The sequence below is a fragment of the Pelobates fuscus genome, chromosome 2, assembly GCF_036172605.1.
Source record: "Pelobates fuscus isolate aPelFus1 chromosome 2, aPelFus1.pri, whole genome shotgun sequence".
Lineage (NCBI taxonomy): Eukaryota > Metazoa > Chordata > Amphibia > Anura > Pelobatidae > Pelobates > Pelobates fuscus.
In genome coordinates this window covers 404325639-404351031 of record NC_086318.1, presented here as the reverse complement: position 1 = coordinate 404351031, position 25393 = coordinate 404325639, and the positions used below count along the sequence as shown (strand labels likewise).

Sequence of the window (25393 nt, the reverse complement as noted above, 5' to 3'; positions counted from 1 at the left end):
GGGAAGGAGTCATCCCTAAAAGGACTCATATGCTTTTCTACTTAGAGCCAGGTTACAGGCTCTTGTCCAGGTGAGAAGCAACCTTCACCTGTATACATATGTTTACATATTGATGTTTTAAGGATTTCAACACTAAGGCGAATTTTCCCTGTTTTTCTCTTTTGTTTTGAGGGATACCCTCTATTTGGAGTTGAAGGTGTGTGTCACCTAAAGGACACAAGGCAAGAGTGATTAAGAGCCAATCCTCAATAGGCTCTGAACCACGTGAGTGCTTCCTATGATATGGTGTACAACCACGTCCTTCTGCACAGAGTGCACTATATATTTTTCTATTTTCTTCACAGTAGATACATCTCCTATACCCTCAAAGATTTTGGAGAATATATATGTATCCCATACCCCTGAAGTTTTTTATGGTGTACGTTAATATCATTTAGCACTACACACTTGCACTCTTACATACTGGTTATGTATATCAGTGTTTATTTCACATATTATGATTTTTGTTAACCAAGACAAAAAACAAACATTGTTTAAAAAGTCAAATTAAATGATTATATTACACAGACCAAAATATAAATAAATAAACCTATTCAGTTTTGGATGCTCACTCCAATAACACTCAATACATGCCAATAATGTACTTTTGTCCAAGTTTCAGAAGGGAGTTAATAAAATATATTAATATAATATACTTATATAGCATTGGAATGCAATTTAGATCATTACAAAAAAATTGCAATAAAAACAATGAGCAGAAAAAAAAAGTATTTGACTCATATTAACATTGCAAACAGTTCTCTAATTCCTTTTTAAGTAGTGAGTTAGCATGATATTATAAGACTTATGAACTATTATACTAAGGACATTCATTTTAGACACCCTACTGGAGAATAAATGAGGCACTTCAAAAATCCCCTCTAGAAATAGACAGAGCATGTCTGAGATACACTCAGGCTGGGCATTGTTCTACACATGCCTAACTGCTCTCAACAGACAACCCATATTATTATTATTTTTATTATTAATATTGCAACTACCTGGTGGGGCATTTTCGGAAGTGCCCCGATGGATAAGTCACAAAAGGTATCAACTATTGTATATAGGTGATCATCTACTATTTCAGTTTCCTATTAAAGCATCATTATCACCTCCATCCCCTGAAAAATGAGTATTTCAGAAAGATAGAAACTTTATAAATACTCATCTAGCCACCGGATCCCCAGCAGCAATGTCACCATCTGGGGTCTCTACAAATTCTGCAAAGTCGCAAGGCGGTGTCAGTGCTGCTTTAATGATATGATGAACATCATAGTTGCAAGAATTTCTTACATTTATCCACTAGACAGATTTTTGTTGCATTCACAGGCTCTTTTCTTGGTACTATTTAATAAATGTCTTTACTAAGGAATAAAAAATGGTTATATGGAGCCTGTGGTCTGGTGAGTGCACACCACTTGCATCTGTTAACCCAGTCTGGCGCTTTTCAGTGAGTCAAATTGTTGCCATGCCCTGAATGAGTCAGAAGTGCTGGATCACTATGGAGAGGTACAAGTGGCCTGCACCAGACAGAGGTACAGACCAAAAGCTCCCTTGGCGCTAGAGGTGTGCTCCAACCCTGCTGGAGAGGGTATCTGCTCTTCTGAGTGAGTTCATTGGGTCTGGTAAATTTGCACGCTGTACAAAGTCACACTATGTTGCAGAGAACCCTGTTCTAGATTCTATTAGAGGATATAAGCTTATGTCTTGTAATTGAACAGTAGTTTTCCTATTGACTTCTATGGAAAAAATTATATTCAATTACAAAAGATGAGCTTATCTCATTTGATAAAATCTAGTGCTAAATCTGAAATGATATAATATAGGTTTCTGACACAATTCATACTTCAGTGTTCAATAACTAGTATAATATGATGTCTAACATTTATGGCTTAAACACTAGGCAAAACAAATTATATTAGTTATTTGACATAATGTGCATAGCTAAACTCTACGTGCAGAAAAAAAAAATCAAACCACATCTCTGTACATTTCTAAACAAACAGTTTTGAATATCACTTTGTAAAGCAGTGGGGAAAGAATTTAAGATTTAAAAAAAAAAAAAAAAAAAGAAAAAAAAAACTACAATTTTCTACTTGACACACTAACAAAACAAAAAAGCATATAATATGAACGATTTTTCTAGTATTTTTACACTGCGGTCTTTTTTTCCCCATGACATTTCTGTGAGCTACACAGAGAAAGAAAGTACTGTAATAGCTCCCTCTGCTGCTTTCTTATTATTTGCACAAGTAGTTTATTTTATTTTCCCAATAACAAATTTCATTCAAATAAAATCTACTTTATAAAATGGAATCATACAGCGTTTAAAAACATATATGGTTAATTTGTGCAAGTAATCATTAACTGTAGTAGAGACAACATGTTTGAAAAACATGCTGCAATTCAAAGATTAGCATTAGTGAAAAGACAGCAATGTGTCGAAGTTAACCCGTCATGACAGGTTCACCTTTAGCCATCAAATACATAATTTACAGCTTATGGGGATATCAAAAGAAAAACTCCACACACCATAACCACTACACACAACTATAGTGGTCCGGTACCAGGAGTGACTGGGGCTCCCCCTAGTGTAAGTAGTCAAACAGTTTGCACAGCAGCTCAAGGCTTAGTTCATAGGCTGTGAGCAGACCCTGCACTGCACTCAGGGGACCTAGTAGAACTTCCACGCAGGAGTTTCCTGAGCCAAAGAAAGAGGTACACAGCACCCACGGACCTCAGGTAGTTTGTAACCTCGTGTTTTCCTGCACACTTTTGTGAATCCACAACATAGACAACAACATGTAGATTAAAGGGCCACTGTGACTTGTGAAGTTTTAGCACAATCAAATAGCTAACTAAATATTAACTATTGCTTATTCTAAAAAAGGTTTTTAAAATATTTTTGGATTACATTTTTAACTTAATTTAAATGTTTTTTGGACAAAGCTTGCAAATAAGTTAATGCCTGCAATGCCATACACTCTAGAATAGATGGTAATGTGCAACTTAGGTAAATAAGTATTTTTTTTAACCTATTTCAACTGCTTTATTCACCCCATTAAATGCCACAATAGTATTTTTTACTTAAGTGAAGAAAATGTGATTTATTTTTAAAGGAAAGGCACCCAGACCATTTCCTCTCAATGAAGTGACCCTTTAGTTTTAACCCCTTAAGGACACATGACATGTGTGACACGTCATGATTCCCTTTTATTCCAGAAGTTTGGTCCTTAAGGGGTTAAACATGCAATCTAAAACACTGCCATTTAGTAATTATGGTAATGTTATGTTTTAAGGCAGGAGTTCCCAACCCATTCCTCAAGTGCCCCCTACCTGTCCAGGATTTAGGGATTACCCTGTTGTGTCTAAAGTGTTTTGTTTTTTCTTCTAAAAACACCTTCGACACAACTGGCCAATCCCTAAATCCTGGACCAATAAGGGGTACTTGAGGATTGGGTTGGGAACCACTGATTTAAGGGTTAAAACACCTCTAGTGTCTCTCTTCCTGACGGCCACTAAAGGCAGTTCCACTGAATAACCAAGTCATACTCAATTAATTAATCAAACAACTCTAGAACAAAGCATGTGATTGTCACAGCACGGTGTGCTGTCGCGCAAGTGCTTTAAATGTCCAATGCTTTCCTATGGTGTAGCATTGGATTGGCTGAGATGATCAATATTTATGATCTCAGCTAGGAGACAGGACCGGCATCATGGAGACAGGTGTGGCAAGGGCTGCAAGGTGAGTAAAGTGGGAGAAGGGTGGGGGTTAGAAGAACACTATAATGTTCAGAAAACATGCTTGTACACCTAATGCTATTGTGTCCCTGTAAGTAGTAACTATAATGACTAAATACTACCTATGAAATTGTACCACTGCATGGAGTCATAGGCAACAACATCGATGTAGAGATATATATATACACATACACAGGCCAAAAAGTAGGTTTACAGTATAGTTTATTTGCATTTTAGTACATTATTATATTTATATATGTTTAACACTACACTATTTAATCTAGTAAGTGCTCAAAATGTCTTCTATCAACGTTGCAACATTCTTCTAAACTGTCCTGTACAGTGTGACACATTACGACACTTTGCACACCCACTCGCATTTTTAGTTTTTTAGTACGGCTTTAAAATCTACTTTCCTGGTTCTTGACTTAAGTTCACTGCCATCATTCACAATAACAGTACAACACAAAAACACAATTGCCAAGTTGAGGTTGTAATTAAATGTTAATTTTATAACTGTCTCAGTACTGCTGAAAAGTATACTTGGGGTTAGAAAAAAAGTTTAAACTATAACAGATAATACTTAAGGTCTACAGCATGGTTCGTCAACCTGGTCCCTACCGCCCACTAGTGGGCGTTTCAGGATTCCAGGTGGGCGGTAGGGATTTCCAGGTTGATAGTGCGGGCGGGTGCGAGCCGGCGGTACCAGGGGCGTATTAGCCGCGAGGCAAACAAGGCATTTGCCTTGGGCGGCATTTTCCAGGGGGGCGGCAAAAAAAGCTGCCCCCCAAATGCCCAAGGCAAATGTCTTGTTAGCCTTGCGGCTAACAGACATGCTGGGCTGCTTCTGGGCGGTCGGGCGGCGCTGCTGGGCGGGCGGCGAGGGAGCACTCCCCCTGAGCTGTCTGCTCAGCTCCCTCGCGCGCCGCAGAGTGAGGCTGGGAGCAGGAATATGACGTCATATTCCGGCTCCGCCTCCCAGCCTCACTGTGTGGCGCGCGAGGGAGCTGAGCAGACAGCTCAGGGGGAGTGCTCCCTCGCCGCCCGCCCAGCAGCGCCGCCCGACTGCCCAGCAGCCACTGGACCACCAGGGAGAAAGATGACCCCCCCCAGCATTCCCAAAGGTAAGGAGGCTGGGGGGGTTAAAGTAAAAAAAAAAAAGAAAAGTGTTAATGTGAGTGAGTGTGTGTGTCTGTTAGTGAGTGAGTGTGTGTGTGTGTCTGTTAGTGAGTGAGTGTGTGTGTGTCTGTTAGTGTGTGAGTGTGTGTGTCTGTTAGTGAGTGAGTGTGTGTGTCTGTTAGTGAGTGTGAGTGTGTGTGTCTGTTAGTGAGTGTGAGTGTGTGTGTCTGTTAGTGAGTGTGAGTGTGTCTGTTAGTGAGTGAGTGTGTGTGTGTCTGTTAGTGAGTGAGTGTGTGTGTGTGTGTGTCTGTTAGTGAGTGTGTGTGTGTGTCTGTTAGTGAGTGAGTGTGTGTGTCTGTCTGTTAGTGAGTGTGTGTGTGTCTGTCTGTCTGTGAGTGTGAGTGTGTGTGTCTGTTAGTGAGTGTGTGTGTGTGTGTGTGTGTCTGTTAGTGAGTGTGTGTGTGTGTCTGTTAGTGACATCACAGAGCTGGGAGGAAGTGATTCCCCGGTCACTCCTCCCAGCTAAAACTGAGAGCTGCGCGGGAGGAAGCAGAGGGAGTCAGAGTGGGAACTCTGACTCCCATCCACCCGAGCCACCACTGGACCCCAGGAAAAGTCACCCTCCTGCACCTTAAAGGTAGGAAACAGGAGGGTGACTTAAATATAATGTGTGCGTCTTTGTAGGTATGTCTTGTGTGTGTCTTTGTATGTCTTGTGTGTGTGTCTGTCTGTATGTGTCTTTGTATGTATGTCTTGTGTGTGTGTATGTGTCTGTATATATGTGTGTCTTGTCTTTGTATGTATGTGTCATTGTATGTGTATCTTGTGTGTCTGCATGTGTGTGTGTCTATGTATGTCTTATATGTGTGTCTGCATGTGTGTGTCTATGTATGTCTTATATGTGTGTCTGCATGTGTGTGTGTCTATGTATGTCTTATATGTATGTCTTATATGTGTGTCTGCATGTGTGTGTGCATGTGTGTGTGCATGTCTGTGTGTGTCTGTTAGTATGTATGTGTGCCTGTCTGTTTGTATGTATGTGTCTTGTGTGTGTATGTGTGCCTGTCTGTGTCTTTGTGTGTCTTGTATGTGTGTGTGTGTCTTGTATGTGTGTGTGTGTGTGTGTGTGTCTTGTGTGTGTGTGCATGTCTTGTGTGTGTGTGCATGTCTGTTTGTATGTATGTGTATGTGTGCCTGTCTGTGTCTTTGTGTGTATGTATGTGTGTCTTGTGTGTCTGTATGTGTGTATGTGTGTCTGTATGTGTGTATGTGTGTATGTGTGTATGTGTGTATGTGTGTATGTGTGTATGTGTCTGTACGTGTGTCGTGTGTGTCTTGTATGTGTGTGTGTGTGTGTGTGTGTGTGTGTGTCTTGTATGTGTGTCGTATGTGTGTTGTGTGTGTGTATGTATGTGTCTTTGTGTGTGTGTCTTGTATGTATGTGTCTTTGTGTGTGTGTCTTGTATGTGTGTATGTATGTGTCTTTGTGTGTGTGTCTTGTATGTGTGTCTTGTATGTGTGTGTCTTGTATGTGTGTCTGTCTGTTATAGTGGACTATAGTAAGTGGGCTACCTAGCTCAGCCTTCTTACTGGGCATTGCTATAAGGAAGGTTAAAAAATAGAAAAAAGGGGGAAAAAAAGGTGGGGAGGAGAATTGAGGAGGGAGAGGAGATGAGCTGACGCACAAATGAGAAATCATATTATGCGCAAACAGAGAAGTCGTCTGAATATCACTGAAAGAGACCTTCGTTTGTTCCTTACGAAAATCGAACCAGATATCAAATATTTAGTCTCGCAGCATCAACCTCAAGGATCTAATTAATCACTAGTAAAGGTAATTTCAATTTACTTTATTGTTTTCTCATTAAACTTTATAAAGTTAAAAACCTTAAAAAACCTGCATTAAGTAGAAATAAAAAGATAAATGTACGTACATTTATTTTTTTTTAAAACACCCTCCTTTCTTAAAAATATTCCGCATTTGCGCAAAAACTGGTGGGCGGTAAGGACATTTTTTCAAACAAAAAGATGCATTAGTGGGCAGTAGGTAGAAAAAGGTTGACTACCACTGGTCTACAGAGTGGCACCCAGACCACTTCATTAACATGAAGTTGTCTGGGTGGCAAAAGAATTCAGATACAATTCAAAATCTGCTTAAATTGGCTCAACTTGGGCTTCATTTTTAAGGACATGTATTCATGTAACTCTTTTCTAACCCTCCAACTTGTGGGGGGTTAGAGTCGATTCACTTACACAGCATTCTACATATGTATTGTTCACAAAGAGATACAATTTACTCACACCTATCTTTCTTTAAAGGAGAATATTCACCCCAAGCGTCCAAAAATGATGAAACTACACGTGGCCAAATGAACATCACGGTAGACAGACAAAATTATCTGCCATCAAAATCTACGTTTTTCTGATGAGGTGTTCAAATTGTCAGGAGTCGAGTTCAGGTGTCCATATCTATTAAGAGCTATATACAGAAATGGCTTGAGGCATCTGCGCTTTCTGAATTTCTAAAGAAAGTTTATTTTTTCATGTTGCCACATCACTAGCTCTTAATACCCCTGTCATCGTTATCACATCTTTATCTTACAGAAACTGAGGTTACAATGCTAGAATACATACATATTCATATAAAACACAAAGAGTCTGACTCCTACTTGACCTAAGTCAAATATTCCATTCATAAAAGTTTTGCCCCAGGCATACAAATTGTTTGAGAGTATTTAGCAAGCAAGCGTTGGGCTCTTAATTCCATATGCTTTCCAGTGGTCTAATCCATTTGAATGCACCAGATGCTTTATACTCACAGTCACAATGCTGTCAAAAAGTATGTAGATCACAGAATTTGTGTGTGAAACAAAGTGAATAATCTGTTTTGCAAAGGGCTACAGCATTTTAAAATAATGAAAACCAATGTGAAAAATATCAGAAACGATTAACATATTTCGCATTGTAGCTCTGCATTATTACACATCCATATTATTCCCATATATAGATAGGGGAGATCACTTACACACATTCCCAGTGTTGTCAAAACTTGTCAAAATCTCAGAAACATTTAAGCCTCCTGCATTGTGCCTAAGAAAAAGAAAAAGAAAAAAAATATATATATATTAAAGACTTTAATTAAAAAGCTGATAAACAACAAATTAAACTAAACCTGTCTTCAAAAGTTGTAGTTACCTTAAATTGGCTGCAAATACATTGAGTACATCATATAATCACAGAGATACATAATTAATTCAGTGTTTATTTTCAAGATATACTCAGCTCACCTCCGTTCCAGCATAGCCATTTTGTGCATGTTACTTAACATTACTTCCCCGAGCTGGGCAAACCTGTGTGATGCGACACTTTGGCTTTGTTGCCAGTATGAAATAAGTCAAGTCAATCACTCCATTCCTATACTCCCTAGCCATTGCGAAATACGTCAGGTAAGGAGTTTACCATAGCAACCTTGTTGTATACGCCATGGTTGACATGCTTGGAGAGCAGTATGACCCCCTGTGGGAGGTCTTTTCTGCTTTCCCTTGTCAGTCCATGCAGACTATGTCGAGATTTGACTAACAAGGTAAAGGTTTTTTTTCTCCCAGTCTATACATTTGCTATCAAATCTGCTAGCACATTTTATAGACATTATATGCAGTTTCAAAAAAGTGCACGTCATTACAGTAATGACAGGTACTCTTTAACATATGAAATAATATCTGTAACTAGAAACCACTGGGCCCCTGTGCAACAATTGTCCCCTCCCCTCCCCACACATGTGTTTCATTACCTCCCCCAGCTCCTCCATGTGTCTAATTTCCTTCCCCCGCCACCCCATGTGTCTCCTTCCCTCCCCCAGCCCCTACACAAGTCTCTTTCTCTCCCTCTCAGCTACTCCATTGCTCATTTTCCCGCTCCTCCAACATTTGCCTAATTTCTCCATTTGCCTCATTCCCTCACACCCTAAATTGAGCCTTCATTAACCTCCTTTGCCCCCCTCCCAGCCCTCATTAACCCCCCTCACTACCCATCCAGCCGTCATGATCCCCCCTCACCCCACATCCGCCCCCATTAACCCCTCAGCCCCATCCAGCCCTCACTCCATCTCTCACCCCACTTCCAGCCATCATTAACCCCCCTCATCTTCCTTTCAGTTCTCATTATCCCCCTTACCCCATATCCAGACCTCATTAACCCCCCTCACCCCACACCCAGCCGTCACTCCATCTCTCACCCCACATCCAGCCACCATAAACCCCCCTCATCATCCATTGCTGCCTTTGACACTGTTGACCATGTTCTCCTTCTCCAAATTCATCAATTACTCGGTCTCTGTGACACGGTCCTCTCTTGGTTTTCCTCCTCTCTCTCCCAACGCTCAGTGTCTCATTTTCTAATGAGACCTCCCCCCACCATCCTGTCTCTGTTAGAGTCCCCCAAGGCTTTGTACTTGGTCCCCTTCTATTTTATCTTTATACTGCCTCTCTTGGCAAACTTATTAACTCATTTGGATTTCAATACCACCCAGATATATCTCTCCCCTGCCGTCCTGCAATGTGTCACTGCTTGCCTTTCTTCTATTTTTGATTGGATGTCCTCCTGCTTTTTGAAACTCAATCTCTCTAAAACTGAACTCCTTGTCTCTCCTCCTCCTAATACTGATCCCACTCTTTCGCTCTCCCTTTAAGTCAGTGGTACCCACGTCAGTCCATCCTTGCAAGCATGCGTCTTGATTCTGGCCTCACATTTGAGCCTCACATCCTGTCTTTTACCAAGTCCTGTAGATTCCACTTTAAAAACATAGCACGCATCCTCATCTTTCTTACACCAAATGCTACTAAGGAGCTTGTCCATACAGAAATACACTGGCACATATACATACGCACCGGCAGATATCCATTGACACACAGATACACACACTGGCAGATACACACTGACTCATACAAATACACAAGACACCCACACACTGACATATACCGTATTTATTCGAGTATAACGCGCATTTTTTTAAAACCGATTTTTAATTTAAAATTAAGGGTGCGCGTTATACTCGAATAAATATACCTTCCAGGACCGCCGGACTCATTACAAGCCCGGCGGTCCTGGGGGGGTGGGCAGCAAGCGTTTACTCACCTCCGTGCAGCTCCTCCAGCTTCCCAGTGTAAATCTCGCGAGACCCGCGGCCAGCTCTGACGCTCTGACGTCGTCAGAGCTGGCCGCGGGTCTCGCGAGATTTACACTGGGAAGCTGGAGGAGCTGCACGGAGGTGAGTAAATGCTTGCTGCCCACCCCCCCCAGGACCGCCGGGCTTGTAATGAGCCCGGCGGTCGGTATTATTTATTCGAGTATAACAAGCACCCTAATTTTAGATTAAAAATCGGTATAAAATTTTATACCGATTTTTAATCGAAAATTAGGGGTGCGCGTTATACACGTGTGCGCGTTATACTCGAATAAATACGGTATACATGCTGACATACACACAGATGCACACACAATCTGACACACACAAGCATGTCATACCTTATATATTTGCAGCCACCCTCCAGTTAGCTTTTCTTTGGGTCCAGTATGGTGGCTTGCTTGGGATTCTGGTCCTGGCTGAGGATGATGGGAGTGAGCATACAGAAGCAGTTCATTCCAGCCTTTCCTCTGCCTCCTTGCTGACTGGATCCAGCCTCCTCCCTCCAACCCTCCCCGGCAGCTCTCTGTGAAGCAGGGAGGAAGTGACAGGCTGTCACTTGCTCCCTACTGGCTGATATCAAAGAGGCCCGGGCGACTCTTAAAGGGCCGCGGTACCCGACAGGTCCCCTGTTTAGCAAGCATTGGGGGAGGGGACAGACAAATCATATATACATTTCTGGAAATCCCCCACACATACACTCCTCCCTAATGTAAGGAGTAAAATAATTTTAGAACTATTGGAGTTCTTAACTGGGGCTCACCTGGCAACATCTTCAATACTTAGTATGAAGAGCCAGAAAATGAGCAGGAGCTTATTTTAGCTCTCCTGAGCTATGCCCTGAAATGAAGGGTTAGCTAATTGGCTGAGAGTGTCAGCTGATCACTCTCTGAAAACAAGTTAAAGCGGCACTGTCATGCCGAATTCCGTTTTTTTTTTTAACCCCCCTCCCGCCTCAACTACATCCAATCGACCCCCTAGTCACCCCCAAATGCCCCTATGCCCCCCACATTACCTATTTTTTATTCTTTATTTTCTGCCCCGATCTATATTCAGGGCGCCGCCATCTTTGTGTGGGTAGGTGAAGTCCCTGTGGGACACGTCATCTGCCCACACTAGATAGCCCTGAGATTCCCGCACATGCCCAGTGAAACATCTGGACATGCGAACGGGAATTTCACCTATTCATTCATTCATCAGACAGACGAATGAATGAATAGAAAAAAATCAGACGAACAAACTAACACTGTGTATCAGTGTTCGTTTGTTTGTTCGGTTTATTACAAGGAGGGAGCTACCGGCGTGCAGCTCCCTCCTTGCAATATGTAAAGACAGAAGCGGCAGGGAGCAGTGCTCCTCGCCACTTCCTAAGCCCCCCAGGTCCCCTCCTCACTCTATGGGGGTCAATATGACCCCCAAAATAGCACAAGGGAGATTAAAATCTCCCCAATGCCCCTACTCGCTATACCGCGAGTAGGGGCATGTCCACTAAACAGTGAGCAGCCTGTGGCTGCTCACTGTAAAAAAAAAAAAAAAAAAAAAAAAAAAAAGGGTAATAAGGGGGGGACGGGGGACCTACTGTCCTCCCCCGCCGGCCCCCACCCCTGGACGGCGGGTGGGGGCCATAATGGGAATGAGGGGGGACCTACTGTCCTCCCCTCAGGCCCCCACCCCTGGGCGGCGGGTGGGGGCCATAATGGGAATGAGGGGGGACCTACTGTCCTCCCCTCAGGCCCCCACCCCTGGGCGGCGGGTGGGGGCCATAATAGTAATAAGGGGGGGGGGGGGGACCTACTGTCCTCCCCCCCCGGCCCCCACCCCTGGGCGGCGGGTGGGGGTTATAATAGTAATAAGAAGGGGGGGGGGGACCTACTGTCCTCCCCCCCCCCCCAGCCCCCACCACTGGGCGGTGGGTGGGGGCCAAATTAGTAGTAGGGGGGGGGACCTACTATCCTCCCCCCCGGCCCCCACCCCTGGGCGGCGGGTGGGGGCCATAATAGTAATAAGGGGGGGGGACCTACTGTCCTCCAGCCCCCGGCCCCCACCCCTGGGCGGCGGGTGGGGGCCCTAATGGTAAAAGGGGGGGGGGACCTACTGTCCTCCCCCCCGGCCCCCACCCCTGGGCGGCGGGTGGGGGCCATAACGATAATGGGGGGGGACCTACTGTCCTCCCCCCGCCCCCACCCCTGGGCGGCGGGTGGGGGCACTAAGTAAATTCCCCCCCCCCCCCATCAAGGTGACTAGGGGTGCCCAAGCCCCTAGTCACCCACCCCCACCCAAATAAAAAATGCCCCTACCTACCCCCCTCACCCTAAAAAATAGTGAGGGGGGAATAAAATTGCTAACCTGTAAAGTAAAATTAAACTTACCATTCGACGTCTTCTTTTTTCTAATCTTCATTTTCAGCCCCAAAAAAGGCCAAATAAAAAACCATCATAGCCGTCGAACTAAAAATAAAATAAAAAAACCCGAGCGCAAAAAAAAAACCCGACGAAAAAGAAAAAACCCGAGCGCACAAAAAAATAATCCATCTTCACCCATGGAGGGCTCCGCGCAGACTGAGCTCCGCAGGGCGGGGCAAGGCTTATAAAGCCTTGCCCCGCCCTGCAATTAGCCTAAGAACACTCTGATTGGTGGGTTTAAGCCAATCAGAGTGCTCTTTGTCATTTTACAAGCGTGGGAAAGTTCTTTGGAATTTTCCCACGCTTGTAAAATGACACAGAGCACTGTGATTGGATGGATTTCAAGCCATCCAATCACAGTGCTCTGTGTCATTTTACAAGCGTGGGAAAATTCCAAAGAACTTTCCCACGCTTGTAAAATTACACAGAGCACTGTGATTGGATGGCTTGAAATCCATCCAATCACAGTGCTCTGTGTCATTTTACAAGCGTGGGAAAATTCCAAAGAACTTTCCCACGCTTGTAAAATGACACAGAGCACTGTGATTGGATGGCTTGAAATCCATCCAATCACAGTGCTCTGTGTCATTTTACAAGCGTGGGAAAATTCCAAAGAACTTTCCCACGCTTGTAAAATGACACAGAGCACTGTGATTGGATGGATTTCAAGCCATCCAATCACAGTGCTCTGTGTCATTTTACAAGCGTGGGAAAATTCCAAAGAACTTTCCCACACTTGTAAAATGACACAGAGCACTGTGATTGGATGGATTTCAAGCCATCCAATCACAGTGCTCTGTGTCATTTTACAAGTGTGGGAAAATTCCAAAGAACTTTCCCACGCTTGTAAAATTACAAAGAGCACTCTGATTGGCTTAAACCCACCAATCAGAGTGTTCTTAGGCTAATTGCAGGGCGGGGCAAGGCTTTATAAGCCTTGCCCCGCCCTGCGGAGCTCAGTCTGCGCGGAGCCCTCCATGGGTGAAGATGGATTATTTTTTTGTGCGCTCGGGTTTTTTCTTTTTCGTCTGGTTTTTTTTTTGCGCTCGGGTTTTTTTATTTTATTTTTAGTTCGACGGCTATGATGGTTTTTTATTTGGCCTTTTTTGGGGCTGAAAATGAAGATTTTAGAAAAAAGAAGACGTCGAATGGTAAGTTTAATTTTACTTTACAGGTTAGCAATTTTATTCCCCCCTCACTATTTTTTAGGGTGAGGGGGGTAGGTAGGGGCATTTTTTATTTGGGTGGGGGGTGGGTGACTAGGGGCTTGGGCACCCCTAGTCACCTTGATGGGGGGGGGGGGGAATTTACTTAGTGCCCCCACCCGCCGCCCAGGGGTGGGGGCGGGGGGAGGACAGTAGGTCCCCCCCCATTATCGTTATGGCCCCCACCCGCCGCCCAGGGGTGGGGGCCGGGGGGGAGGACAGTAGGTCCCCCCCCCCCTATTACCATCAGGGCCCCCACCCGCCGCCCAGGGGTGGGGGCCGGGGGCTGGAGGACAGTAGGTCCCCCCCCCTTATTACTATTATGGCCCCCACCCGCCGCCCAGGGGTGGGGGCCGGGGGGGAGGACAGTAGGTCCCCCCCCCCTACTACTATTATGGCCCCCACCCGCCGCCCAGGGGTGGGGGCCGGGGGGGAGGACAGTAGGTTCCCCCCCCCCCTTTTACCATTAGGGCCCCCACCCGCCGCCCAGGGGTGGGGGCCGGGGGCTGGAGGACAGTAGGTCCCCCCCCCTTATTACTATTATGGCCCCCACCCGCCGACCCAGGGGTGGGGGCCGGGGGGGAGGACAGTAGGTCCCCCCCCCCTACTACTATTATGGCCCCCACCCGCCACCCAGGGGTGGGGGCCGGGGGGGAGGACAGTAGGTTCCCCCCCCCCTTTTACCATTAGGGCCCCCACCCGCCGCCCAGGGGTGGGGGCCGGGGGCTGGAGGACAGTAGGTCCCCCCCCCTTATTACTATTATGGCCCCCACCCGCCGACCCAGGGGTGGGGGCCGGGGGGGAGGACAGTAGGTCACCCCCCCCTACTACTATTATGGCCCCCACCCGCCGCCCAGGGGTGGGGGCCGGGGGGGAGGACAGTAGGTTCCCCCCCCCCTTTTACCATTAGGGCCCCCACCCGCCGCCCAGGGGTGGGGGCCGGGGTCTGGAGGACAGTAGGTCCCCCCCCCTTATTACTATTATGGCCCCCACCCGCCGCCCAGGGGTGGGGGCCGGGGGGGGTAGGACAGTAGGTCCCCCCCCACCTACTACTATTATGGCCCCCACCCGCCGCCCAGGGGTGGGGGCCGGGGGGGGTAGGACAGTAGGTCCCCCCCCCCCTACTACTGTTATGGCCTCCACCCGACCCCCAGGGGTGGGGGCCGGGGGGGGGAGGACAGTAGGTCCCCCCCCCTCTTATTACCATTATGGCCCCCACCCGCCGGCCAGGGGTGGGGGCCGGGGGGAGGACAGTAGGTCCCCCCCCCCTACTACTATTATGGCCCCCACCCGCCGCCCAGGGGTGGGGGCCAGGGGGGGAGGAACAGTAGGTCCCCCCTCTTATTACCATTATGGCCCCCACCCGCCGCCCAGGGGTGGGGGCCGGGGGGGGGGAGGACAGTAGGTCCGTCCCCCCCCCTCATTATCTTTATGGCCCCCACCCACCGCTCAGGGGTGGGGGCCGGGGGGGGGGGGAAAATAGGTCTCCCTCCCTTATTTTACTTTACAGCCCCCACCCGTCGTTTAGGGGTGGGGGGCAATATTTTTTTTTTTATTTTTTTTTTACAGTGAGCAGCCACAGGCTGCTCACTGCTTATTAGACATGCCCCTACTCGCGGTATAGCGAGTAGGGGCATATTATTTACTATTCATTTTTACTTAGTATTAGTAAAGTTGGCTGAAAGACCAGTTTAGGTCTTTCAGCCTTTTAGTAGATAGCTCCCTGATACCGTGGGAATTAGGGAGTTATCTACTAAGCGGCTGCAAGATGCAGCCACAGCAATGAATAGGATCGGGGTTTCATTCATCAGAATGAAATTCCGATCCGAACAAAGTACCGAATTGCATCCTAACACCAATGGAGAAACAGTGCTCATTCTGTTAGGATGCAATTCGGCAGTTTTGCCGGCGTTCTGTCTAAGTGACAGGACGTTCGGCAATACTGACAGGAAGCATTGTGGGAACTGGGAGGAAAGCTAGGGATCATGGGAAAATTGCTCTGACCAGCGGAAATGAAGCACACTTTGCTCCTCCGCTGGTCAGAGCTGGTCAAGCGGAGGAATCCTCCATAAGACAGAGTCCCTACTTTGTCTTATGATTTTAAAGAAAACTAAAGAAGACAGGAAGAAAAGAATAACAGATCCTGAGAGAGGGGGAGAAGAGGAAGAGATTGAGGAAAGGTAAGTTCGGCATGACAGTGCCGCTTTAAGATATGCACTGCTGGGCTTCGCTCAGACAGAGAACTTCTAGCTTTCCTGTAGTCTGTAGCAGAGACAGAAACCTGTGCATGGCGGACACCAGATAAGAATGTTTATTTATGAAGAAAGGTTAACAAATTTAAATCTCTTTACTGTGGAAAAACGGCACCTCAGAAGGGATATAATAACATTATACAAATATATTCGGGGGGCCAATACAAACCATAGTCTGGATACCTACTAATAAACAGGACTATACACTGGGTCACACGTTTAGACTGGAAGAAAGGAGATTTAGTCTAAGGGAAAGGAAAGGGTTTTATACATGAACAACAAATAAGGATATGGAATTCTCTGTCTGAAGAGGTGGTTTTAGTCTTTACAGATGTTCAAACAGCTATTGAATGAATACATGCAAAAACATATTATTCAGGGATATCATTTTTAATTAGTGGGCAATGGCTTCTTGAAACAAGAAAAGATCTGACTACTATTCTGGGTCAAGAAGTATTTTTTTTCCTAGTTTGTTGCAAAATTAGAAGCAAACTGTTTTTTATTGTTATTGTTTTTTTGCCTTCTTTTGGATCAACAGAAAAAACAGATGTGAGAAAGGCTGAACTTGATGAATGCATGTCTCTCTTCAGCTATGTAGCTATGTGGCTGTGAAGCCATTCTAAATTGGTTTGACTACACAGATTGGGAGGCACAAGGGAACTCCTGGCACCATAATCACTACAACACAGTACTGCTTAGGTTATTGGATTGTTCCTTTAAGTAAATTCAGTTTAAATTATATATATTTTTTTTATTTTCTTTTTAACAAACAAAAATGTAAAAATATGCATTACATGCCTCAGTTCTACTATGCATTTTAACCACTAGAGGGAGGACATGCAAAAATTGTATTGTGGAGCATATTACTATTTTGAAATTAACCTATAAATTAAATTAGATTTTTTTTATAGGCCAGAGGTAGGCAATCTTCGACCTTCCAGATGTTGTGGACCACATCTTTCCTGCAGCTTTGCCAGCATTATGGGAGACGTAGTCCACAACACCTGGAGTGTATAACCCTAAACAAGAGAACACACTAAAGGGACACTATAGTCACCAGAACTACAGCTGAATTTAGTTGTTCTGCTGTCTATAGTATGTCCCTCTAGAGAAAAGGCAGCTGTCTAGTAACACCACTAGTAGCCTTCATTTTTACCTCCGTTAGAGGTGCTTCCTAGGTCAGTGCTGCACAGTGTGCAATAATGACGTTCAGCATCTCCACGCTCTGCATAGAGACTGTGAACCCTCCCCATAGATATGCATTGATTCAATGCATTGCTATGAGGAGATGCTGTTTGGCGTAATTTAGAACAAAAGCAATGCATCTTATATACACAGACTGATTTCTAAATGTATTTATTGTAGTTTAAAAGGACACTATAGTCAACTAAACAGCTTTAGCTTAATGAAGCAGTTTTTGTGTATAGGTCATGCCTCTGAAGTCTTTTCAGTTTTCAGGCATTTAGGAGTTAAATCACGTTTGTTTCTGTTTATGCAACCATAGCCACACCACCCCTCGCTGTGACTCGCAGCAAACGTGAAAAAAAAAAGGTTTAATTTTCAAGCAGATAACTTAAGTTTTTTATTTCCTGCTCTGTAAATTGAACTTTAATTACACACATAAGTCTCCTGTTGGGTCTACAATAAATGCTAAATTACACAGACAGTGCAATGAAGGAACTGTAAACATTAGATCTTGCTTTACGGGAAGTATTTAGGACAGCTATGCACGTTACATGTAGGGAGGTGTGACTAGGGCTGCATAAACAAAGTGATTTAAAGGGACACTATAGTCACCTGAACAACTACAGCTTAATGTATTTGTTCAGGTGAGATCTATAGCTCCCTGCAGGCAATCTAATGTAAACACTGTATTTTCAGAGAAAATACAGTGTTTACATTGATTGATAGGAATACCTCTAGTGGCCGTCACTCAGACGGCCACCAGAGGGACTTCCCATCACGCAGGGCCCTAAAAAGGCCCTGTACACGTCAGACGTTTGAAAATACGTCTGACGTGTTCAGGAGAGAGAAGGCACTGTGTGCGCGCCTTCTCTCTCCAGCCTGTCAGCGGAGGAGGGGGGCGGGCAAAGACTGCGAGCTGAGCTGTCACTCAGCTCAGCTTGCGGCCGCGCACACCGCGCGCATGCGCGGTAGTGCGCTCAGGACTTCAGAGGGCAGCATGCCGCCCTCTGGAGTATGTGCGCATGTACAGCGAAGCCGCGCATGCGCACAAGGGAGCAATGACGCTTCCAAATGGAAGCGTCTGATTGCTCCCTGCTCGCGCCCGCCTATTTCGTCATTTTGACGAAATAAGGGGAGCTGCTTCACGAGGCTCCCGGCGCTGGAACCAGGTGAATAAAATTGCCTCCCTGGAGAGTCCCTTTAAATCCTTAATGGAAGAGAATTTAGCAGTGAGACTGCAGGGGCATGATCTATACACAAAACTGCTTCATTAAGCTAAAGTTGTTTTGATGACTATAGTGTACCTTAAAAGTATTATTGCTGTGGCGTTTAGACACACCAACAGTATCATACCTCCCAAGTGTCCCCATTTAGGAGGGACTATCCCTAATCCCTCTGTCTATATTTTCTCTCTTTTTGAGAAAATTCACCTGTCCCTTCTTTTTTAGGTGCTCCATATTGTTGATATGTCTGCGTTCACACAGCAATATTACTCACTGTAATGTGTATTTAACCTATAATAAATCACTATGGAAATGAGTATGTGTAGATAAGAATCACATTTAGTTTTATCACCTAAAAATTATCAGAACAGCCTTGCTCCCGGCCACACCCCTAAAATTAAAGTGTCCCTCTTTAATCATATTTTAATCAGATTTTATTGGAAATCCACACAACGGTTCAACTCCAAGGAGCCTTTATCAAACCTCCTTGTCCATTTCAAATGTCGAGAGGTAAGCTCATAGAAAAAAAAAATGTACATTAGAATAGAAAAAAGAGGTACAGAGGGATGGGAGCAAAAAGCGGGACTGTCCCACTTCAGAGTGCCGTAGGTTGCTTACTCCTGTTATAGGGATTACACAGGGAGATCTAACCTAAAAGTATAAAATAAGGCACTGGCAATGGTCAATTAGAGTATTAGACCGTGATTTTATTTACTCTAACAAGATAAAACTACAACTAACTTTCACAGCTTAATTCCTGTAAATATCATAATGCACTGGATTGTGCATGGGGCATTTATTTATTCATGGGCAATTCAAAGCCAGGTCTGAAAATTAAAAGTGTAACTTGACTTACCATTAATCATGGTAGGTGTTTTTTTTTGTTTGTTTGTTTAATCATCTATAGATTTAAAAAGAAAAAAATTGTCAGCTAATATTCTCAGCCATTGAGTTACATTTTTTTTTTTATTATTCTTTATTTTTGTTGTGCTTTGAATTACAAACATGCTTATACCGCCACGATAGCTGGTACAAGCCGATGGAATAATACAAGATAAACAGTAGCATGGCAAGCGTTAACAGCCCAAATTTTATAGGTCAGGTTAGGAAGAACTGGCTATAACCTTATAGTTTTGAAGAGTAAGATAGACAGGTTAAGAAAGATCTGAAACATTCCAAGACTACTCATGGTTTAAGCCTATGAGGTTAGCTGAGCTTCTCGGGCTGATTGAGTGTGTGAGCGTAGGTATGGTGTCTGCCTGTTGCCCTGTGCCCTTAGTGTAGCAAGGGGAGGTTATCATGGGGTTAAGTGGCATAATAGCAAGAGGTATGATGAGGCATTGCTATGTTACATGCTTTGGAGTTGTGTGTGTGTATAAAGAGGTTTATACATGAGGGTATCCAGGCGGCGGACTTTGCCTTGGTAAGTGAGTGGGTAACTGAGAGCGTTAGTAGTGTGAGTAGTAAGGCATTGCACATGTGGGAAACGCATATAATGAGATTGCTAACTAAATAAAAACGTTCATAACAGTGGGTTTCTTTGTAAAGTTCTGCGTTGCCTGTGATTCTCTGTTGAGGAGGTTGCTGTGCGTCCGTTGCAGCTGAGGTTTTGAGTACGGACTTCTGTTAGTCCCAACTTGTGAGTTCACTTTTAACCTATGCCCAGCGCAGGGAGGGGTGTCAGAGGTGTTTGGAAATCCTGCTGGGGGATTGTTGGGTACAGCATCACTGGTTCCAGCGGTTGGTTCGCCAGTCCGTTGTTGTGGAGGTCCGCTTTGATGGCGCAGGTAGGTGGAGTCCCTCTTTGGCTCTCTGGGGCTTTCCGCGGTGTCAGGCTAGTACGGAGCTGTGAGGGTAGCTTGCTAGTGTGTGGTCGCTTTATGGGTCCCTGCTTCAAGCCGGTGCTTTGAGAGGCTTGTGGGCCGCCTCTGGTTGAGATCTGTATGCGGTGTGGTCTTGCCTGTTTGAGCGCGAGCGGGAGGGGTCTCCTTCTCCGGCGCCATTTTGTGGGTCCCCTCAGGCCTGTGTGTCTGCAGTGGGGACTTGCGAGTTCTTCGGCAGGTATGTGCGCTGGTGCCTTGGCTTGTTGCTCTCTGCTGGCCAATTTCGCCCACAAGGCGTCAAGTAGGGCATAGAGCTTGGTTAAGGTTTGGTGCCTGTCTGTTTGGCGGTTGTGGTTACATGAGGCGTCAGCCATCTTGAGGGCCCGTGTGGCAGAGGGCTGCCTGTGCGGTCCCGTTATCAGCGCTCGTCTCTGCCCCGCTGTCTGGAGAGTTTGGACCGGGATTACCCCCACCGGTCCTGAGGTGGGGGAACAGGTAGCTGGTGGTTTGGTGTCTGCGGCGTAGGGGCGAGGAGAGCGGCCGTCTCCCCCCAGCTCCATCCACCGCAGGCTAACGCCTGCTGCCTTGGTTACACGGTTGTGGGATGCACTCAGGTTTGGTATCGGGTGACTTGCCGGGTGGCCCCCGACATGGGTAGCGTATCCCGGTGTCATTACAGGCTTGTAAACGGTGAGTTTTTCCCTTTGAAGCAGTTTGTTTGGCGGGAGCTTCTCCACCATGTGACTGCTCCGTTTGCAGGTCAGACCCCGCCCCCCCATTGAGTTACATTTAAACAGTGGTAGAATGAATATTAATCATTTGGTAATAGGAACTTTAGCTTTAGAGATACATGAAGAGGGGCCAGGCTGCAAGAACCCATGGAACCTTTACTGCCGCTTTAAGATAGGTAATTGTGACAGACCGCCCAGTTACTTAGGACCCTTACCTGGTTACAAACCACCACTCCCCACTATAAGGCCCCTAACAGGCCATGCCTCAGAGAGGTTTTTCCTGGTGTTTGGTGACTCCTGTGCCACTGGAGTCACCAGGTATAAGTCCGAGGTGACCAGGCAGTCTGTCACAGTTATTGTCACAGTTTGTGGTATAGACTAATTTGTAAAATAAAGTGACAATTTTCCAAGGTATTACGTATTTCATGGACTTTCAAATTATATTTGCTTTAAGAAGGAAAGCACTGTTACACTAGGAAATGTAAAAGCTGACATCTCTACAGTATAGTTTGTGATTTTCTTAAAGGAGACCTAGGAAGTATAGTTACTTCTGGATGAGATTGAAAAAAAATAGAGGACTTTTTATGATGTGTCTATGCAGCCAATAGTTTGTGCACACAAAATAGGTAGACAGTATTAGTGTGCATAATGTTGATCAGTGGAGACTCATCCATAGGAAGACTTGGAGCGGGGCACGAACCTTTTTTTTTTTTGGAAACAGGTATTTGCAATAGTTTAGAAAACACTAAGATTCTGGAGCGGAGGGTAGTAAGCCAAGAAAATATGGGAAAAATTTAGTTGGAGCGGTTTGGAGAGGCTAACTTGAGGGCATCTAGGCATGTCAAACAAAATTGGGCTGGTTTAAAATCTGTGCTGTTTCAGCAGGTTTTGCACATGCCTGGTGTCCTTTAAGAAGGAATTTCAGGAATAACCACTGAGTTGCCATTTGGGCAGCAGAGCCAGCAGTCCATAGGTAGATGCATGCTATTGGCCTATCTATTCAGCGGCCATCATTGGCTGATAGCACCAGGGGGTGGGTGGGGTTACATTGCACACAGGAGAGAGAAGCAAGAAGACATCTTGGAAGTAACAGAGACAGAACAGCAGCAGCTTCTGTACCCTGCCAAATGTAAGTTTATAATACTTAACTTTATAAGTCCTGCACGAGGGCTGAGTAAGCAAGGGAATTTACTTAAATATATTATATATAATGCCAGGGAAGCCCAGGGGTGACAAGGGGAGATGGATATTTCTGACACAGAGCACTGTGCAAACTCCCCCATCTTCTTTAGTTCTCTAAAGCTTAGACCTGACACACTCATACTGTGATTAGTTGAAAAGGTATGAAGCTTCAAATTGCAGGACTGGGGCTGTGACTCTGGGGACGGATCTGATTATGATTTCAATCTGTAACGATTGTTGATTCTGTTAACCATGTCAGATACTTCTTGGTTCCATATTACCACTGCAGATTAATTATAATGCGAACTGCAAGGAGTCTATCAGCATCCTGCTGCTTTCACCCTGGGTGCTGAGAGCCAATAAGGAGTCAGGAGTAGCTTAAATGGTTGGAGTCTATTAGTATCTTAATGTTTAACCATGTACATACTGTGTACTTAGAGCTAATGGAGTAGCTGACATGGTTCCGAACAACAATATTTGATAGAAAGCTAAAGTTATCATAGCAGCAGCACTGATGAGCTCATCTAAGAGATGGCTGGGAAGAGACAGAGTGTGCACATTTTCAAGAGACATGTACTTTGTGGGGATTTCTGTATTGCAACTCTGTATAATCCATCACAGTAATCCTGGCTGTGTGGTATAGTTATAAGTGTAACGGATCACCTGGCACCCCGACTGAGTACCTCCGTTAATGGATGCTCCTAGTGCTTCCTGAGGACTCCAAGCACTCTGGCAGACACCACAATCACCGAATCCGAGAAACCTTTATATTCTCCCAAGCATATGAATGCTGTAGACCATTGAATAGGAACCATACGAATAGGCTTGTACTCCTAGCAGTCAACTGGAACAGCATGCAATAAATCCTTCCCCCCAATAATGAGACGACACATCACTTTGAGGGTAAAACAGGAACTCTGGACTGGCTCATCCAGCCTGGCTTTTATTCACAAACAGGTACATACAGGACACTCCCAGGGGGAGGATGATACTGACCAATCACATGGATGTACCTCCCACACATTTCCTCCCCTTAGATTAACACTTAACCCAATTATACAGTACACACTTTTCCCCCAATTCCTGGATGTACCCCAAAAACAGGGGGTACACCTTATTATTATTCAGGGGGGAAACATATCCAAAATTCAAGTCATTCGGATGAACAGTTCGGCAGATATGGGTTTTATGGGCAGATATGGGTTTCCAAAGATTTGACCGACTGCATGGGTAAAATATCCGAAAACAGTTCCATGCATTTTGGCCCTGCGGTCGGTCACAAACAAGGGAATTGCCTGTGTTATAGAGCCTGGAGAGGGTTTGAATGAATTCCCTTGTTTGTGGGGTTCTTTCTACCGAACGGCGGGTCATTCGGTAGTTTCTATACGAATTCCTGGAAGTATGGAGGTCTCAGCGGTGTTTGCCTAGTCAAGTGTCCGATTTTAGTTCCAGACACTCGACGGCAAAACACCGCTGTTCGGTAGTTTAAGATGGCCGCCGCCACGTGTTTGTTTCCCGAATGGCGGCCACCCAGAGGACAAAGAATACATTACACTGATTGCCAATTACCCGTTTGCAACATTGTTGCAAACTGTAATTGGAGGCACACTTATTCCTGGGTGGTCTGGTTGTTCGGTAGTTTCACTCAATATAATGAATGGAGTGATTCTACCGAACAATCAGGTGAATGCTGCATACATATCACCCAGGTTAAACTTAACACATGAATACATATACAATATTACAGGCAGCACACTAGAACATGCTTCACAGTCTTAAAGGGACAGTAGTCCCAAAAGTCCCAATGTGTCCATAGATGCTGTTAAAAGGGCCAGTAGCAGCAATATACAGTACAATATGCCCAAATATAAATCTTTAACTGTACCAATTTTCCAGGGGCCATAGTCAGCAGGTAAGAGGCAGGCAGCCAGGCCCCTCCAATGCCCAGTGGCGAGGTAGGTTCCGCCACAATAAGCATCTATACAGCTCTGCGTGTTGTAGAAACATAGAATGTGACAGCAGATAAGAACCATTCGGCCCATCCAGTCTGCCCAATTTTCTAGATTAGTCCCTGGCCTTAGTCCCTGTCCAGCTTGTTTTATAGTATGGGTATCTCTGTATTATGTTCAGCTCTCTGTATTGTATGGGTATCTGTATAGCGAGGAGAAGTCTGGTGCCCTACCATCTTAACATTTCACTAGCTGCCACTGATGCTTATGTAGTCATTATTTGATACGGTGTATAGTGATTCACATTCTCCTTTTGCAGTCTATAAAATAAATGTATATAATGTAATTTGATTTGTATTACAATTTATTAATCTTTATTGGTGTCTAGCTTGTGAACAATATGTTTACGAATATATAAAGACATCTACACATATATACACAAAATCCAAATATTAATAAAAAATGATTGTTGATTTATTTCCAGTTGTGTTTTTAGGTGTCATTATACAATTATCCTTTTATTTATTACCAAGGTGTATTAGATTTAAATCACTAGTCAGTAAGACTCAAATAAAAATATATATAAAAACTCATTCTAGCTGTTAGTAATTTTTAATATTTGCAACCGGGTATATAAGAACGGATGTTTAACCCCTTAACGACAGAGGACGGTTCAGGACCGTCATCGGCATTTTAGCATTGCCGACCGATGACGGTCCTGAACCATCCTAACGGTGCAATGTACTTACCCGATCGCCATTGTTCCCCCGGTGGCGATCAGCGGTGCTCCCGGTGTGGGGAGACTGTCTGCAGCCCAGACAGTCTCCCCATGGCAGATTAGGACCCCTGGGGCCATGTGATCGCTCAACAGGGCGACCACATGGTCACAATAGGTGTCCATGTGTCTGCCTGCAGGGGGACTGTCTGTGCTGACAGGCAGTCTCCCTGCAACTGTAAAATCATAAAAAAAATTAAAGTTAAAGTTAATAAAAAAAAAAAATTATATATATATATATATATATATATATATATAGACATATATTATACCTATATATATATAGACATATATTATACCTATATAATATATATATATATATATATATAGACATATATTATACCTATATATATATATATATATATATATATATATATATATATATAGACATATATTATACCTATATATATATATATATAGACATATATTATACATATATATATATATATATATAGACATATATACATATATATATATATATATATATAGACATATATTATACATATATATATATATATATATATAGACATATATTATACATATATATATATATATATATATATATATATATATAGAGAGAGACAT

At 44.4% G+C, this 25393-nt stretch overlaps 1 protein-coding gene across 1 annotated transcript in view; it reads right to left on the bottom strand.

Annotated features, from left to right (window-relative positions):
- CAMKMT (calmodulin-lysine N-methyltransferase) overlaps positions 1–25393 on the bottom strand; it is a 470195-nt gene that overhangs the window by 412660 nt on the left and 32142 nt on the right. Inside the window, exon 3 of the mRNA XM_063443912.1 lies at positions 7925–7989. Coding sequence (XP_063299982.1) covers positions 7925–7989 — 65 coding nt within the window. The remainder of the gene's footprint in view (positions 1–7924; positions 7990–25393) is intronic.